The sequence below is a fragment of the Erpetoichthys calabaricus genome, chromosome 1, assembly GCF_900747795.2.
Source record: "Erpetoichthys calabaricus chromosome 1, fErpCal1.3, whole genome shotgun sequence".
Taxonomy (NCBI): domain Eukaryota; kingdom Metazoa; phylum Chordata; class Cladistia; order Polypteriformes; family Polypteridae; genus Erpetoichthys; species Erpetoichthys calabaricus.
This window is the reverse complement of record NC_041394.2, coordinates 230,547,045-230,567,556: the sequence shown is the minus strand read 5'-3', so window position 1 is coordinate 230,567,556 and position 20,512 is coordinate 230,547,045. Positions and strand designations below refer to the sequence as shown.

Genomic DNA, 20,512 nt, shown 5'->3' with positions numbered 1-20,512 from the left:
GTCCCCCAGCACCCAGGTCACCAATTCGGACCCAGAACAGATTCTCAGCACTCTGCAGCGCGCCTGTGAAAACTGAGAATAAGAAAGTGCTCATAATTGGCGATTCCATAGTGCAGAATGTTAGAATTCCAAACTATGTTAAACCAGCAGTTAATGTTAAATGCCTCGCAGGGGCCAAGATTTCTGGCTTAGAGGCCGCATTAGACCGTGTCACTGACGATGAAGTATCTACCTTATTGCTGCATGTCGGCACTAATGATATTTATTAACAGAAAACTGAGGTATTCAAGAGGAACTTCATCTCTCTATGCATCAAAGTTAAAAGAAAATGTCAGAATTTAGTTGTATCTGGCCCCTTACCAAGATTATATAGAGGGGATGTGATTTATAGCAGATTGCATTCCCTTCACAGCTGGCTAGGAACCTGGTGTGCAAATAAAAGCATAGCATTTGTGAACAATTGGGATGATTTTTGGGAGAGGCCTGGATATTTCAAAAGAGATGGTCTTCATCCTAACTGGAGGGGATCTTATGTATTATCCCAAAAAATGGCACCAAAACTGCCTGGTTGACTGATTAGAGCACCATCCAGGCCGCAGTCATGTGATCTTAAATCACAGGCTGTTTATCCCACCTGTTACTATCCTGAAGCTGTTACCCAAAATCCCTGTCATGGGGCATCCAGTAAATTTAGTCTTAATACAAACCTTAAATTAATTGATAACCAAAAAATAAGGTGTATAATTAGACCAAGGGATAAAACCAGACCCTCCACCAGAGGCATCTGTAATAGAAATTTACTTCAAATTAAAACAAAAAATATATCACCAGGTCAGAGAGAACCATGCAGTTTTAAATGCTGCTTATTGAACATTCGCTCTCTTGGCACTAAAGCTGTTTTGGTAAATGATATTATATTAAGGACAAAATCTGATCTGTCTCTTCTCACTGAAACCTGGCTTAGTAAATGTGACACTGTCCCCCTAGCTGAGGCGTCACCAGATGGCTGCTCGTTCCTTCATAAGTCTAGAGATTCTGGTCGAGGAGGAGGACTTGGAATAATTCACTGTAGCAAAATGTAAATCACTTCTAAAAATTTAGGCAACTTTACATCCTTTGAGGCATTCATTTTAAATATTATAACAAATTCCAACACAATTATAGTGCTAGTCTACAGACCACCAGGGCCATATTTATTGTTCATGACTGAATTTAGCAACCTTTTATCTGATTTGGCTATAAATTATGATCACGTAGTACTGATGGGGGATTTTATTGTACACATTGATGTGGAAACTGACACTTTTAGCAAATGTTTTACTTATTTGTCAAATTCAGTAGGATTTTATCAGAATGTCAAAGGTCCAACTCATAATCATAACCACACATTAGATTTAATTATAACTTACAAAATTGAAATTCAAAATTTAAATATTACTCCATTAAATGAAGTTATTTCAGATCACTACTTAATTACATTTGATTTAGTCCTGCCCTTGCCAACACACTCACAGATTAAATCAAAGACAGTGCGACATCTAGATTGTAATTCTGCTTCAAAATTTATGGATACTTTGAGTAAATCGAGTGTAATTGTGGAAAACCATTTAGATCAGTTAACATCAAATGTAAACGTGGAAAACAATTTAGATCAGCTAACATCACATTATAATGTGACCTTAAGAAATGCTCTGGACACAGTGACTCCCCTTAAAACAAAAGTGATCAAAGCACATAGAAACTCTCCCTGGTTTAATGAAAAGACTCGAGCTCATAAATTAGAGTGTCGAAAACTGGAGCGCAGATGGAGAACAACAAAGCTACATGTCTTTCAAATTGCATGGACAGAAAGTGCTAATAAATATAAAAAAGCCCTCTTTAAAGCTCGCTCAGAATACTATTCTACAATAATAGACAGCAATAATAAAATTCCTTGGGTACTGTTTAGAACAGTGGCTAAATTAACAAATGGAAATTCAGATCAACAGTGCAAAATACCAACAGATATTAGCAGTACAGACTTTACGAAGTCCTTCAATGAGAAAATTAAAAATATAAGACCCCAGATCTCTGCATCACACTACAAACCAAATACTAGCTTAGCAGACCCTGTCTCACATTGCATTCAGCACTTTAATAATTTTAATCCTGTAACTGAGCAGGAAGTCTTAACTTTAATTTCTAAAATGAAGCCCACTACTTGTTCCCTAGATAAAGTGCCAACAAAACTAGTAAAATTGCAATGGATGTTCTTGCAGCGCCTATTCTAAACATTATCAATAGTTCATTATTGCATGGCACAGTACCTGATGCACTAAAAGTGTCAGTCATTAAACCATTACTTAAAAATGTTAAAGGCCTATTTCAAATTTACCGTTTCTGTCTAAAATACTAGAAAAAGTAGTCGCCAGTCAGCTTCAGTCACACCTTACGCATTACAATTTATTGAAAAATATGAAATTCCAATCTGGTTTCCGCACTGGTCATAGTACAGAAACGGCACTAACACAGGTTGTAAACAACATTGTGATATCCTCTGATGAAGGAAACTCCACTGTAATTATGTTGTTGGACTTAAGTGCAGCATTTGACACCATGGACCATTCTATTTTACTGCACAGGCTACAGATTACATCTTGCCTGAAGAAGGGGCCTGAGTTGCCTCGAAAGCTTGCATATTGTAATCTTTTTAGATAGCCAATAAAAGGTGTCATTTTGCTTGGCTTTTCTCTACATTCATAATGGCTAACATGGTACAACACCCTAGTACTGCACAGGCTAGAAAATGATGTTGGGCTTACATGCACCGTGCTCTCTTGGTTTAGTTCTTATTTATCAAATCCATTCCAATATGTACAGAAATGTGCTGACAGTACTCCATCATTATACACAGAAGTTCAATATGGTGTCCCACAGAGCACAGAACTGGGACCTTTATTGTTTGCACTTTACATACTTCCACTGGGATCTCTCATTAGGAAACATAATGTTAATTTTCACTCGTATGCAGATGACACCCAGTTATACCTTTCATTTAAATCAAATGAAGTTTCTCCAATGTTGTATTTAATTAGTTGTGTTAGTGAATTACAGGAGTGGATGAATGAGAACTACTTGTCTTTAAACACAGATAAAACAGATGTTAATTGTTGGAGGGAATGACGCTGATCAAAACAATATTTTGTCATCATTTAACTCGGTTGGAATCCCCATTAATTATACTGAATCAGCCCGCAATCTAGGAGTTATCTTTGACTCTAGCATGTCATTTAAAGCACATATTACAAAGTTGTCTAAATCATGTTTCTTCCATCTTAAAAATGTTAGGAAATTAAGGCGCTTTCTAAATAAACAGGATTCTGAGAAAATAATTCATGCATTTATCTCTAGTAGGATTGACTACTGCAATGCGGTGTTCACTGGATGTTCAAACTGTTCTCTATACAGCCTCCAGTTAATCCAAAATGCGGCTGCAAGAATTATTACAAGAACAAGAAAATACGAACACATAACTCTAGTTCTTAAATCCTTACACCGACTCCCGGTTAAGTTTAGGGCAGATTTCAAAATCCTCTTTTTAACATATAAAGCATTAAATGGCCAAGGTCCAGCTTACTTGTCTGAACTTATCATGACTTACAAACCAGAGCGCACATTAAGATCTGAAGATGCCAGTCTGCTTATGATTCCAAGGATTAATAAAATAACAATGGGAGGTCGAGCATTTAGTTACAGGTCCCCTAAACTGTGGAATGGTCTGCCTGCTACTATAAGAGATGCCCCTTTTGTCTCAGCTTTTAAATCCCGGCTGAAGACTCACTACTTCAGTTTAGCATATCCTGACTAGAGCTGCTGATTAACTGTACAGACTGCATCTCTGTTAGTCATTAGCACTAAAACATAAGTAACATGATAGTTGTAATTGGATACTAACCCTCACCTATTCTGTTTCTCTTCTCGGTACTCAAATGTGGTGCTTGGTGCCATGGCCCACCTGTCAAGTTGTTTCGCCTACCTAAGGTAAAGTCATCCCTGATGGAGGATCGCAGGAATCGTGGGAAGGAGGGGTGCTTTCATCGGACTAGCTGGCCCAGTGCTGTTTCAGCCATGGAATGGCCAAATGGGGGAGGCAGCTTGATGGATGAGGTCTCCAGGACTCTAAATATATCCAAATCTTCTTATGTGATATCATCTACTGTTAAATTCTGCTCCGTACTTCTAAAATTTTTATTTTTATACTGTATTGAGGATTTGTTCTGTTCTGTGTATTGTATTGTATTGTATTGTATTGTATTGACTCCCTTCTTTTGACACCCACTGCACGCCCAACCTACATGGAAAGGGGTCTCTCTTTGAATTGCCTTTCCCAAGGTTTCTTCCATTTTTCCCTACTAGGTTTTTTTGGGAGTTTTTTCCTTGTGTTCTTAGAGAGTCAAGGCTGGGGGTCTGTCAAGAGGCACGGCCTGTTAAAGCCCATTGCGGCACTTCTAGTGTGATTTTGGGCTATACAAAAATAAATTGTATTGTATTGTACTCGTCGACTATTTGGTGAAACAACCCAATCGTCGACAGAGAGAGCGAATATATCACATGAATCTGCTGAAACCGTGGAAAGAAAGGGACCCTTGATCCCACCTCCGGCCAGCCACGCTCCTTCTTTGCTCAGACTAACACACTTAACTTCGGGTCTAATTTGAATACCCGACAGAGGCGAGAGCTCAAAGCAGTTATCTCGTCCGTCCCGGAGGTGGTGGACGAAAACCCGGGATGGACCTCTCTGGTTGAACACGATATTGTGACTGAGCCCAGAGTCATAGTACGAGAACGCCCCTATCGTCTTCCCGAGGCAAACAAGGCTGAAGTGGAACTAGAAATCAAACGCATGCTGGACCTAGGAGTCATAGAGGAGAGTCATAGTCCCTGGTCCAGCCCAATTGTCTTGGTTTCTAAGCCCAACAGGAGTTGGAGGTTTTGCAATGACTTCCGTCGGCTTAATCAGGTCTCACAATTTGATGCTTATCCAATGCCTCGAGTGGACAACCTCCTTCAAAGGCTTGGACAGGCTGAATATCTGACCACACTTGACATGACCAAAGGGTACTGGCAGGTTCCTTTAAAGGATTCCGCAAAGGGTGAAACCACATTTAGCAACCCTAGCGGGCACTGGCAGTATTGTGTCCTTCCATTCGGGTTACATGGGGCTCCTACAATTTTCCAGCATCTGGTGGACAAAGTGCTCCGCCCCCATACCATAACACGTATAGTGCTGCCTACCCTGGATGACGTCGTCATCTATTCCAGCACCTGGAAGGAACACCTACAGCACGTCTGAGCGGTATTACGGACGCTGGGCGAAGCCGGTCTTCGAATCAATCCAAAGAAATGTTTCTTTGGATTGGAAGAAGCCAAATATTTGAGCTACCTGGTGGGTCGTGGTACTGTGAAGCCACAGTGCTCTAAAATAGAAGCCATTTTGACATGGCCCATCCACAAACCAAGCGGCAGGTCCAGGCATTTCTCGGCTTGGCAGGGTACTACCGCCGGTTTGTACCACGCTTTTCGGAGAGAGCCGTGCCCTTGACTAATTTAACAAAGAAGATGGCTCCTAACACTGTGGTATGGACTGATACGACTGAGGCAGCCTTCAGTGACTTAAAAAAGGCCCTGACGTCGGCACCTATTTTAAAGGCACCTGACTTTTCACGTCCTTTTATCCTCCAGATGGACGCTTCGCACACAGGCCTAGGAGCAGTGTGAGCCAAAGCGTCGATGATGCTGAACACCCCTTCATGTTCCTGAGCTGGAAACTGCTGAATCGGGAGACCAGGTATGCGGCAGTGGAGAGAGAGGCTCTTGCAATTAAGTGGGCGATTACATAGTTGAGGTACTAGCTCTTGGGTCGGGAGTTTAAACTTGTCACGGACCATGCACCTTTACAATGGATGGCCCTGCATAAGGAGTCTAACCCTCGAGTCACAAGGTGGTTCCTTGATCTACAACCTTATAAGTTCTCGCTCATTCATCGGAAGGGTTCTCTACACGCCAACGCCAATGCTCTCTCCCGCGTTCACGACCTCTCAGTGCAGAACGCCCGACCTGACGGGTCTGGGCTGAGGGGGGGGCCCTGTCACATACGTGTGTTTAGGAGACAACTAAAGGGCTTAAATACATGTGATTCCATGCCAGACCAGGGGGTGGCGAAGTGCACTAATTTTCCCTCTCGATCTTTTGCAGACCATTCTAGTGAAATCCCGCCCGGCTCTGGGGCAGCCAATGACGTCAATTCCGGTTCCGGTATTGATGACGTCACTTCCTTTACTGGCCTTTAAAGCCGCCATCTTATCTGAAGAGAATCAGTTCTGTTTTGGACTCAGTTGAATGAACATGTCTTTGTTGTTGAATAAGTTTTGCAGCCGGGAACAATTATACGGGTGGCTGCCCCAACCCTTCTCAAAGTCTTATAGTCGTTTTTCTGACACGTTACCGTCTGAAAACCCCCTACCGACTGAGGACCCCTTCTCCAACCCAATCAGCTGCCTCTACCTCATGTAATGACCTTGAGAAATGTGGTACTTAATTTTGGTTCACCCTGTATTTAAATGGATCTACTGCATGAAGACTATATCTGACTTCCATCAGCTGAGAAGAGATAGTGCTTTTTATTTTCAGTTAAGATTTGATACACTGAATGTTTCACATAGCAAAAGACTAATCAATATTACATTTTCAAATTTACTTTACAGTTTTTTATTTTACAAAAAAAAAAAAGTTTCACCTTTTCAATTTTCTGGTGGTTCAAAATAATTTCAAACAATCTCTTTCCTCACATTTATATTGGGGATACAACTGTTATAGATTTTAACATAAAGATTTTACCTATGAAACAGTACTGCTTTTAAATACTTCTTTATGTCCAATCATCCATTCTTACACATTTTTCAAGCTTTGAAAATATTTGAAAGGAGTGTTTTCAAACCACTCTCCACATCATCAAGAGAATTATACACGTGAGTGTAGCCTCTAATCACAATGTTAAGATAAGCTGGAAATATTAATTTGTACTAGATGATGTTTAGAAGTACAGTCAATGCTCAATACTATTATCAGTTTTAATTTACTTAAAAGAGACCACATTTATGGTTCAGCATGCAGTGTTGTCAGGGCTAGATCTACAATTAGGACATTCTGGTGCATGCCTAGAGAATTTGATGGAAAGGTTCTTTTCATCAGGTACAACTGCGAAATGAAACGATCAAGGGTTGACACACCAAGAGAGCAACAGTGGGAATTGCCGCAGTGCAAAAAACAACCAGATATCTGCACACTGCATTATTAAAAGTATTATTGACTCTCTGGTAAGGAGCTCTATTTATTACGTCACGAAGGGGCCTGTAGGGGTCTTAATCTGACTTAAGTGTTGTACAACTGTAAACTGTAAGAATATAATTACATGGTAAAAGCAGACTTATGCTGTTGTAATAGGTAGTTAGACTAAGCCAGTTTAACACTTGTAAATACATTTCTGCAAAACAGCAATCTGCTCTATTCAAATCACCAGTCAGAACTCCATGAGGAAGTTAATTCTGGTTTTGAACCTAAACTGGGTCAAACTGGTTTCAGAAAATCAATATAAGTGTGAATGAATATTAAGTAAATAAATAATGTACTTCCTGGCAATTAAAATGTTTTGGGAAGAACAAAACTACCTTTTAAAAATAAATTAATAATTAAGAAATGGCCAAAAATTTCAGTTATGAGGTCAGCGTGAATTATCCATTGCATTGAAACTTGTGAATTGGTGTGGTATGAAATTGTCTGTTCAATATGATTCTCCCAATCATGCCCGAAAAAAAATTTCTGCAATGGGCAGTGCAAATTTAAAGTTCTGCAGCTCTACTTATAAGAGTTGTAAACCAAGGGTTCCCTAGCAAACAAGTGTCCCAAAATATCTCACAATGCTTACTAGAGTAGAGATTTCATCAAACCCCAGCTATTTATAAAAATGGAATACACTGAATCTTTATTAAAAAAAAGATTTATTATAAAAATGCTCTAAATCAAGATGTTCTCAGGAGCACAAAAGGCACAGAAGACAATGCCTTCAAAACAGGCAACCTAAAAAGCAATCACACTCCCAATCCGAAATCCAAGAGATGAAGTCAAAGAACTGATTGAAAGATCACAAAAGTTAATAAAACCAGCAATTTAACAAAAATAGCATAATAACACAAGAATTTAAAGCACCACATGGGCCTAGGGTTTTTCTCAGCCTTACAGTGATGGGCAGGTGGTCCCGCCTCTTGGGGGATCACCCACAAAGCCATTGTACATGAAAAAAGATATCTAGACATAAAGACACTAAATGATTAACAAAATGAACTTAAACAAAAGAATGAAAAATGATCAATACATAAATAAAAATTTGGATGTGAGTGTCAGTAGGCCTTAGGAACCAAGATATCTGAACTATTTTATAGTAATCCCTCCTCCATCGCGGGGGTTGCATTCCAGAGCCACCCGCGAAATAAGAAAATCTGCGAAGTAGAAACCATATGTTTATATGGTTATTTTTATATTGTCATGCTTGGGTCATAGATTTGCGCAGAAACACAGGAGGTTGTAGAGAGACAGGAACGTTATTCAAACACTGCAAACAAACATTTGTCTCTTTTTCAAAAGTTTAAACTGTGCTCCATGACAAGACAGAGATGACAGTTCTGTCTCACAATTAAAAGAATGCAAACATATCTTCCTCTTCAAAGGAGTGCGTGTCAGGAGCACAGAATGTCACATAGATAGAGAAAACAATCTCTAGCAAACAAATCAATAGGGCTGTTTGGCTTTTAAGTATGCGAAGCACCGCGGCACAAAGCTGTTGAAGGCGGCAGCTCACACCCCCTCCGTCAGGAGCAGGGAGAGAGAGAGAGACAGAGTTTGTTTTTCAGTCAAAAATCAATACGTGCCCTTCGAGCTTTTAAGTATGCGAAGCACCGTGCAGCATGTCGTTTCAGGAAGCAGTTGCACAAAAGATAGCAACGTGAAGATAATCTTTCAGCATTTTTAGACGAGCGTCCGTATCGTCTAGGTGTGCGAACAGCCCCCCTGCTCAATCCCCATACGTCAGGATCAGAGAAAGTCAGCGCAAGAGAGAGAGAAGAGTAAGCAATCTAGCTTCTCAGCCATCTGCCAATAGCGTCCCTTGTATGAAATCAACTGGGCAAACCAACTGAGGAAGCATGTACCAGAAATTAAAAGACCCATTGTCCGCAGAAATCCGCGAACCAGCAAAAAATCTGCGATATATATTTAAATATGCTTACATATAAAATCCGCGATGGAGTGAAGCCGCGAAAGGCGAAGCGCGATATAGCGAGGGATCACTGTATATCATTTCAGTAATTATTTACCACTCTGATAATGATTTCTCTGATAATAAAATAGGTCAATAGCAAATGACGAGAAGAATTTATAATTAATTGCAGAATTACGGTATTAGAGGGTTACTCTAGAGTGCTTCTTGCTCTTGCACGATTTGGCTCAAAAACTAAGCACACTGTCAGCTGATAACAGGCTTCAGTTTCATATTTGGTATTTTTTCGTCCAGCCATTTTAGCTCCAGACCGTCCTTAAACTGCGACACATAAACACACCCACACAGGCAGACACACACCCATCATCGAGATATCAATGTTTTTGGTATCAGAGCACCCTAAAACATCAAGATCCATCAAAAACCAGAGATCGAAATTTTTGACAAATCTAAAGGTTTCAATTCCCCCGTAGATAACAGATTATGGTGGGGGAGGGTGCAAAACAAAGTATTTGAACCCCAGCCAAGGGAGGGACCATGGCTGAAATATATAGCGTAAGTTCTTTTGCTTGATTTGTTTTATTCAAAAAGGATAAGGAAAAGAGACACAAGCATAACCAGATATGACTAGAGCATTGACTAGACAGAATGAAATTCTACTTTAAAGAAAATTCTATCCTGAGCATTTAATGTGTATAATCAGAATTTACTATAATTCTAATATGTTTAGAATAAATCATAAAGGTCGGTATATGGCTGTTCATGTTTATGAACAATACTTGCTAAATACATGTACCCTAAGTTCTTGTCAATAAGCCGCGGCTTATCTAAGGAAAAAAGTTGTGAAAATGAAAAAATAGAATATCGGCTTATACATAAGTCCGGCTTATACATCCATCGCGGGGGTTGCGTTCCAGAGCCACCCGCGAAATAAGAATATCCGCGAAGTAGAAACCATATGTTTATATGGTTATTTTTATATTGTCATGCTTGGGTCACAGATTTGCGCAGAAACACAGGAGGTTGTAGAGAGACAGGAACGTTATTCAAACACTGCAAACAAACATTTGTCTCTTTTTCAAAAGTTTAAACTGTGCTCCATGACAAGACAGAGATGACAGTTCCGTCTCACAATTAAAAGAATGCAAACATATCTTCCTCTTCAAAGCAGTGAAGCAAACAAATCAATATGTCTGTTTGGCTTTTAAGTATGCGAAGCACCGCGGCACAAAGCTGTTGAAGGCGGCAGCTCACACCCCCTCCGTCAGGAGCAGACAAAGAGAGAGAGAGGGAGAGTTTGTTTTTCAGTCAAAAATCAATACGTGCCCTTCGAGCTTTTAAGTATGCGAAGCACTGTGCAGCATGTCTTTTCAGGAATCAGCTTTACAAAAGATAGCAACGTGAAGATAATCTTTCAGCATTTTTAGACGAGTGTCCGTATCGTCTAGGTGTGCAAACAGCCCCCCTGCTCAATCCCCATACGTCAGGATCACAGATAGTCAGCGCAAGAGAGAGAGAACAGTAAGCCGGGTAGCTTCTCAGCCATCTGCCAATAGCGTCCCTTGTATGAAATCAACTGGGCAAACCAACTGAGGAAGCATGTACCAGAAATTAAAAGACCCATTGTCCGCAGAAATCCGCGATATATATTTAAATATGCTTACATATAAAATCACAATTTAAATGCCCGCTACGCGCTCGTGTTGACTCGGCGACGCCCAGAGCAGAAAGAACGCGCTCCGGCCGCTCCAACCGCGCCATGCGGGGAGTGAGAGAGACGGCAATATCTCACACTCTCTCCCCCCTTAAAGAAATTAAATGGGCGCGAGTGAGACCACTGACCTCCCTCCCTTCTATTAGTTATAGGTTATAGTACGTTCGGCTTATCCATGAGTCCGGCTTATCTATGATACGATTTTATTTTAAAAATTCGTATGATTTTTGGTCTCCGGCTAATACATGAGTCCGGCTTATAGACAAGAACTTAGGGTAGTATTAAACATACATGCATTGTGCAAGTGATACATTAATTGATATAAAATAATGGATTATATGAGGAAAATTAGTGGGCTATATATGTGACTCGGCTTAATATTTAGCTTAATTTACCACCAAGTCATTTTCTCAGAAAGTTAAAATAAGTAAACTTTTAAATCTATGCTTAACAACTGAAATGTGACCAAAAGGAGATGTCTTGATCAAGTTTAAATCCAAATAATATGTAAGTGGGAAGTATATAAAAATGTTCTATTAAAACAAAAATGATTATAAAAAGGTGTCAAGGTTATTGAAAACATCATCTTCTCTCCTTCCTCTGGTCTCTTTTGTTTCCACTTTCCAGTGACCAAAAGGAGCTTTAAAGTTCAGATGAGAATAGCCTCTGAATGAAACTCAAGACATCATTTCTGGGATTACAAATGGCTTAACACTAGAATTACCAGAGTCTACGAAAAAAACTCGTAGATCCGGCCCACCTTAAATCGCTTCTTAAATCTGTTCACACCTCTCCGCCAGCGTCTTTTGTCCTCTAAATGTGCTGATAAAAGACAAGCTGCCAGCAGCCGGCTATTCCATCCCCCCTCCGACTTAGAACGTGAACGCACTTTTCCCAGCTCATGCCTTGATTGATTGTCTGGGAGTGAACTGGAGTTTTAGACTTGAAATAATACATCGTTATTTGGAACACACGCATTCCATGTGTGTACCATTTCTACAGTAATCTGTGTAAACACATTGTTAAAACAGAAACTTTTTCATATTTTAGTAATAAATGTTACAAAATGTAGGCATAAACTATAGAATGTGTAAAGCCCGAGTTCCTACGATCAAATAAACACTTCCACAAAAGCTTCACACACCATACAACAGCTTCCGTGGTGTAGCGCGCTAAGGCTTGCCTCTCAGAGCGAGTAGCTTTTCTCTGCCTCACAAACATGAGTTCAATTCCCCACTGGGGATAAAGTGTTACTTCTTTTTTTTCTTTTTAACCTCAAACGGACATAAAATTTGTAAATTGGTATGCACTGTCAGTTAATGAGATCATTATATTTTCATGTGGGATGCTCCTTTTAAAATATTTTTTTAACAATTGAGACTGCAATTAACATGAACAACTGTCCTTATAACTTATTTTTTTCAAGATCCATAACACACAGACAGACAGAGCACTGCGTAATACAGAGACAGACAGGCAGAGATATACAAATAAACAGGGAAGGCACATGTACTGAAAGAAAAAAAAAATCAACATGTGCGTTGTTCCTGCAGCACTGAATGAGCTCACCTGCTCTAACATCACCCCTCCCCTGATCTGACTCTCTAAGTAACAGCGCAAGTACAGACACAAATCAAGTGCATGTGTGTACTGTATAATATTAACAAAAAGAGCAGCTTACTACTGAAAACGGCAAATATAGGAGTGAGTGGGGATCGAACCAGGACTCTTGATTACACTTGGTTTGCGTCTGTACTTGCGCTGTTACTTAGAGAGCCAGATCGGGGGGGAGGGATGATGTTAGAGCAGGTGAGCTCATTCAGTGCTGCAGGAACAACGCACATGTTGATTTTTTTTTTCTTTCAGTACATGTGCCTTCCCTGTTTATTTGTATATCTCTGCCTGTCTGTCTCTGTATTACGCAGTGCTCTGTCTGTCTGTGTGTTATGGATCTTGAAAAAAATAAGTTATAAGGACAGTTGTTCATGTTAATTGCAGTCTCAATTGTTAAAAAAATATTTTAAAAGGAGCATCCCACATGAAAATATAATGATCTCATTAACTGACAGTGCATACCAATTTACAAATTTTATGTCCGTTTGAGGTTAAAAAGAAAAAAAAGAAGTAACACTTTTCCCCAGCGGGGAATTGAACTCATGTTTGTGAGGCAGAGATAAGCTACTCGCTCTGAGAGGCAAATCTTAGCACGCTACGCCACGGAAGCTGTTGTATGGCATGTGAAGCTTTTGTGGAAGTGTTTATTTGATCTTAGGAACTCGGGCTTTACGCATTCTATAGTTTATGCCTACATTTTGTAATATTTATTACTAAAATATGAAAAAGTTTCTGTTTTAACAATGTGTTTACACAGATTACTGTAGAAACGGTACACACATGGAATGCGTGTGTTCCAAATAACGATGTATTATTTCAAGTCTAAAACTCCAGTTCACTCCCAGACAATCAATCAAGGCATGAGCTGGGAAAAGTGCGTTTACGTTCTAAGTCGGAGGGGGGATGTAATAGCAGGCTGCTGGCAGCTTGTCTTTTATCAGCACATTTAGAGGACAAAAGACGCTGGCGGAGAGGTGTGAACAGATTTAAGAAGCGATTTAAGGTGGGCCGGATCTACGAGTTTTTTCGTAGACTCAGGTAATTCTAGTGTTAAAGAACTACGTGCTAGGGTTGTCCTCCTGGAACTCTACTCTGGGGACACAAGAGCTACGTATATCTGATATAAATATACCACTACCCACATACTGTGTTGGTCTCTAATGTATTTCCTATTGTCCATCATTGTCCTCTATCTCCTGAGCTTCATGTTTAATGTAGTAGTTGTATTTGCAGCATTGTCACATTTTTAATAGTAAAATGAAAATCTTACTTGCATGTCCCTGGTTAGAGCACCTTGTATTGGATATGGTCTTGTGACAATGTCAAATTTACTAATGCCAGTGCACAATTCACTAGGTCATCTTACAGCCCAGCACCTGGTCCTGCACCATGTTAAACTGTCTAGAGTTGGGGGATATACTGACCCCCTCCATCACATTGTACTTTTCACAGCCTCTTTACTCTACAAAAGTAAATACTACTAAAAGGTTACAGGTCTCACTCAGGAGAGGATGTAAAGGGGACTTAATTGCAGGTCTTTTTAATAAAATGACATACCCTAGGAAAGTTATGGTGTAATAAAATGTGAAATATAAATCTCATATATATCATGTCATAATTTTAGTTTACTTTTTAATATATCTTGAATAAAACAAAAGAGATAAAAGGATTGTTACATGCTTCATAATTATTTTCTTTTTATAGAGATACTAGGGGGCTCTGCCCCCTGCTCGCTTCGCTCGCCAACCCCTGTGTTTGGTTAATCCATCCATCCATCCATTATCCAACCCACTATATCCTATCTACAGGGTCACGGGGGTCTGCTGGAGCCAATCCCAGCCAACACAGGGCACAAGGCAGGAAACAAACCCCGGGCAGGGCACCAGCCCACTGCAGGGTGCGCACACACACACCAAGCACACACTAGGGACAATTTAGAATCGCCAATCCACCCAACCTGCATGTCATTGTACTGTGGGAAGCAGCACCCAGAGGAAAGCCACCCAGACACAGGGAGAACATGCAAACTCCACACAGGAAGGACCCATGAAGCGAACCCAGGTCTCCTAACTGTGAGACAGCAGCACTACCCACTGCGCCAACGTGCCGCTGTTTGGTTAATCGGATATACAATTTTAAAAGCTTTTTTTTTTTCTTTGGAATTGTTTCAAATTCATTAGTTGCACTTTTACTTTAAAGGTTTATTAAAAACAATATTTGGAATTACCTTTTCTTCAAGATCACATAGAATTTTTAATCTGTTTTTGGAGACACATTGTGACAACGCAACGTATAATCGCCCGTGAATGAATATTGTTTCTGTTTCTCTAATAAATAATCCGACTTTTTCTAAGGGTTGTCCCTGTGATTTGTTAATTGTCATAGCAAAAGCTATTCTCACGGTAAACTGTAAACATTTTAATACGAATGGCATATCACAATCTCCTTTGGTGTCTAATGTTATTCGTGGAATATATACAGTACATCACCTTTCTTGTTGCCTGTTAAAATTTGCATTGCTTCTCCGTCATCATAAATATACACCTGACCCTGACCGAATTGTGTATTCTTTGAAATTAAACTTGTCGTTGTTTTAACTGTTGTGGGACCACAGATTCTCATAGTGTATGGTCCATTATTGTGTAAATCCACGTTTTGTGCATTGAATGATGCAAAGGCGAAAAGACTTTGTTTTCTACTTTTTGCCTTTTATTTCTGACCTTGCTTTGTCCTGCTATTTTTTCAATTACACCTGGCTCTGATGATTAATTACTTTTGTTTGCACTAATGCGATCTTTACTATCTTTTTTTTGATACTGCAGCGGCTGACGTAATAAAGTGTCACAAAAGTTTTACTTGAACAATTGCCGACTTCGTAACCCCAAACACAACTGTCTAGAACCCTCTCCAACCCCTCCTCGTCCGGGTCTCGCCTCCCCCTTACCGCTTCAATCAGTACCCCGCTATCAGTCTTCTGTGTTGTACTCTGCCACCCTCAATCGGACCTATCAGTCACTTAAAACAAAAAAGGCTTCATCCTGGCTGGGACGCTACAATACTTTCGAATTGTACTGCTTTCATATTCTGTATCTTTCTCTGCATGTGTATCGGTCCATCGTTTGTTTGAGCCTTTCGAATTCCACTGCTTTCATAATCTCTTATCTGTCTTTTTTTCTCTCCAACGCTTTTGGGTCTCTTTTCTCCACGCTGCTCTTTCTTCTTTGCGTTGTTTCATCTAGAACGTATTGTTCTTATACGCTTTATACGTGCTGAGAGCACATGATCTGTGCGTGCTACGGATTTACAATTTAAAGAGATTGTTATTTTCATGGGAATTGTTACATATGCATTATTTTCACTTTTACGTTAAAAACTTTTGTAAAAACAATACTTGTCCTTTATTTCCGGCCCTGTGCATGGTTACATTTCTTTCTCGCAAGATATATAACGCTGCTCGCGTTGTGGGGGGGTTGGGCAGTCGGCTGAACACACACTAAGGATATGCCGTCGGATCATCAGCGGTCTTTCTGCTGCTTGCGAGCTGCCTTTTCTGCTTGTCGCATGTCGTTGTTTTAGGAACTGGTGATGCATGTCTGCCAAAAGCAATCCAACAACTGCTTGGTTAGATGTCTGTGGTCTTGTTTTAACACAAGAATTACCAGAGTCTAAGACAAAACTCGTAGATCTGGCCCACCTTAAAACCGTTCTCACCTCTCCTTTGTCTTCTAAATGTGCAGATTAACACAAGCAGCAAGCAGCCGGCTATTCCATCCCCGACCGCCGCAGAACTTTCACTAAGTTTCCCTAGCTCATGCCTTGTTTGATTATCTGGGAGTGACTGAACTGCTGGAGTTTTAGAGTGGAAATAATAGATCGCTATTTGGAACACACGCAGTTCATGTGTGTTCCGTTTCTACAGTAATCTGTGTAAACACATTTTTAAAACAGAAACATTTTTCATATTTTCGTAGTAAATGACAAAATGTAGGCATAAACTATATTATGTATGAAGCCTGAAGTCCAAAGATCAAGTAAACACTTTCACAAAAGGTTCAAGGATGATACCACAGCTTCTGTGGCGTAGCGGTAAGATTTGCTGACTTGTAATCAAGAGTCCCAGGTTCGATCCCCACTCACTCCTATATTTGCCATTTTCAGTAGTGAGCTCCTCTTTTTGTTAATATTATACAGTACACACATACATTTGGTTTGTGTCTGTAACACACGGAGTGCATTTATAGGACTTGTAAAAGTTACCTTTTTTTTACTTTTATTCTCTCTAAAATACGATCACAATACATACTACCGCCACCCCAACCCAGGGATCTGACGCTGTTATTTTTTATTTGAAACGGAACAACTGGAGATGTGAGTGGTGTTTTGAGACAATGCAACTGGACATTCTCTCATCTGGAGGGATAAAAGCTGACACACAAACGCTGGCGAATCTGCCTTCTTCGTATCTCACCGTCACTTGATTTTTTTTTTATTCAGTTTTATTTCATTGTTCCTGCTCATGCTGAATTAGTGTGCACCTTATGTTGTATGCTGTCAAAAAAACACAGACGTAGGCTATATATGATATTTGGAATTATTCGTTTTATAACCTGTATAGTACATTTCAGAAAACTTTGTGGCACGGATGCAACATTATTCATATTCATTCGCATAACATCTTGCGGTTTGTAATCAGTGACTGCGTGTTTTTTTTCCCCGATCTTGCCAGTCCCCACATGTTGCTGTATGCTGTTTCTTTTGTACTCCAGGACATGCAGAGGATAGAATAGTACAGAGCAGTAAGTTCAGCGCTATATGCAATCATCAGATTCAAATGTTAACTGTTCACTCACACGCAAGGATAGTCTTTCCTACATTTACAACATGTGTACCTGTCACAATGTACATGCTTCTCTCTATGCTGTGGTTCCTATCACACACCTGAAAGAAAGAGACAATATATGTGAAAACATCATCACACTAATGCAATATTATTTGAAAACGAACAGCATCAGATCGGGTGTGGATTTATGTTGACGCTATTATTGAAAGAAAAAAAGATCAACATGTGCGTTGATCCTGCAGCACTGAATAAGCTCACGTGCTGTAACATCACCACCCCCCATCTGACTCTGTACTTGCACTGTTACTTACAGTCAGATCGGGGGGGGGGGGGGGGGGGGTTTGATGTTATAGCGCGTGAGCTTATTCAGTGCTGCAGGATCAACGCACATGTTCATCTTTTTTTTTTTCTTTCAGTAATAGCGCCAACATAAATCCACACCCGATCTGACACTGTTCGTTTTCAAATGATATTGCATTAGTATGTATCGTGATTTAGAGAGAATAAAAGTAAAAAAAAGGTAACTTTTATAAGTCCTATAAATGCACACTGTGTGTTACAGATGCAAACCAAATGTATGTGTGTACTGTATAATACTAACAAAAAGAGGAGCTCACTACTGAAAACGGCAAATATAGGAGTGAGTGGGGATCGAACCGGGTACTCTTGATTACAAGTCAACAAATCTTACCACTATGCCACGGAAGCTGTTGTATCATCCTTGAACCTTTTGTGAAAGTGTTTACTTGATCTTTGGACATCAGGCTTCATAAATTATATAGTTTGTGCCTACATTTTGTCATTTACTACTAAAATATGAAAAACGTTTCTGTTTTAAAAATGTGTTTACACAGATTACTGTAGAAACGGAACACACATGAAATGTGTGTGTTCCAAATAGCGATCTATTATTTCCACTCTAAAACTCCAGCAGTTCAGTCACTCCCAGATAATCAAACAAGTCATGAGCTAGGAAAACTTAGTGAACGTTCTGCGGCAGTGGGGGATGGAATAGCCGGCTGCTTGCTGCTCATGTTAATTGGCACATTTAGAGGACAAAAGAGAGCTGAGAACGGTTTTAAGGTGGGCCGGATCTACGAGTTTTTTCGTAGACTCTGGTAATTCTAGTGTTAAATGATGGCTCACTGCCTTATCTCGCGTGACATTGTAAAAACAATAATTGTCCTTTATTTCTGGCCCCAGGCATGGTTAAATCTCTTTCTTGCAGGACATGTAACGCTGCTTCCATTGGGGGTGGGGGGCAGCTGCTGTCGCGTCGTGTCTTACAAAAATCTCATATTCTATATCCCCGCGAGACGGTCCGTGGCCATTCTCTTTCGTCTCGCTGGTCTTTTATTTGACTTCCGTGATGATCACGTATTGTCTCCTAGTCATTCCATCCCACAGGATATTTTTTAAAATAGAGAGATATAAAAAGGACTGTTACACGCTTCATAATCATTTTCTTTTTGTATGTAGCTGTATCTTTTGTCAAAGATTTAACCAAAGAACTTGTAACCTGGCATTTGTTTCTTAATGCTGTAAGCTCCATTTAGCTATAATTGGTGGTTAGATGCATATATTCCTGGACATTAAAGACAATACCTGTACTAAACCACATACAGGACTATCAATAAGATCACATTTAATTTATAACCTATCCAATCCAGTCTCATTTTCATGAAAAAGATTTTTTTTGTTTTAACTCTATCCACTCTACAAATATCTGCACCTGTGTACACAATGCACTTCTCCAGGATGCAGTATTCTTTTAATCCATAAACGATAGAACATCAAATAATTCCAATTTGATATAATGCAAATTTTTGGCAGCAACTTACTTGGACCAGCCAGAGGAAGTAAGGCCTTCAATGCTTGCAGCACAGTGTCTTCATTATTTTGGAACTGTTTAATAGCATTCAGAATTGCCATGTGATCTCCCGTTTCAACAAATTCAATTAAATGCTCATCTGCAACTGTATGTAAAAACATCAAAAAGAGTTATTTATTTATAAAGTATTCAATAACATAAATTATAGTTGTAAAAAAAAATTTAGAAAAGAACAAACTGAATAAGAGTGTGCTGAAAAAAGAGAGGGAGGGGAGAATACACTTCCTCATGACGCATGTTGTGTTGCTGCTATTCACAACTGATCACATTACTCAGTACTCACATTTGGTTTACTCATTAGTTATTATTATTCCTGGCCACTGCAGTGTGAAAAGTATATCCTAATTAAAATGAACTATGATCAGTAACATAAAATGTAGTTTTTGTTACTTATGATTTGAGATATTAGAGAACAGCAAAATAAATTAAAAATTGACAGAAAGCAAGAAGTTTATTATGCTTAAACTACAGTTTGCATAAAAACAGCCTTTTTTGAAATAGAAGGAAAACCTACTTCAGAAATGTTAAGTATTAAGGAAAACCTTTAATAAGATTTTTGATCAATGTTGCTCATTTATGTTGTGTTTGCTATATTAAGTCAACCTTTTAATGACCAAATATATGTACTGCTCAGCACTCTCTGAGGAAATGCCTATGCTTATGATTATGGTTATTAAGTATGCAGATTTCTATGTGCTTTGACATAACTGTCAAACTCTATGCCTCACCCAGCAAGGCCCAAAACGGCATTAAATAAAGGCTCTAACAAACATCTGAAGAAAAGGACACACCACAAAATGAATCTGCATGTGTGCTGGCCTTCTTTTGAATCACATCAGTTGCAGTGAATGCCTGGGTATCTCTGTTCTTCTGCCATACCAGTCACATCATTTTGGCAGTTGTATTAAAGACTGGTACATAATTTCACCGGGATCCCTAGAAAGATTATGATAATCTTCACTGGTACAGACAGTTGTCTGTGTCAGGACTCAACCAATATGTCACATGTGAACCTGGGTGCTGTTCTTCCCTAACAGTAACATGGAAGGACTACGGAATAACATATGCTTTCATTATTTAAGAATCAATATAATTTATGCTACATTTTTGAACAGCAAAAACCATTAACTAATGTCAATGAGG

The 20,512-nt window shown here is 39.5% G+C and overlaps 1 protein-coding gene across 3 annotated transcripts in view; it reads right to left on the bottom strand.

Annotated features, from left to right (window-relative positions):
* Nucleotides 1-20,512, bottom strand: part of lrrk2 (leucine-rich repeat kinase 2) — a 305,946-nt gene that overhangs the window by 263,400 nt on the left and 22,034 nt on the right. For all 3 annotated transcript variants that reach the window (XM_051934956.1, XM_028812383.2, XM_028812390.2), the window contains exon 6: nucleotides 19,320-19,454. In XM_051934956.1, the coding sequence (XP_051790916.1) occupies nucleotides 19,320-19,454 (135 nt within the window). The remainder of the gene's footprint in view (nucleotides 1-19,319; nucleotides 19,455-20,512) is intronic.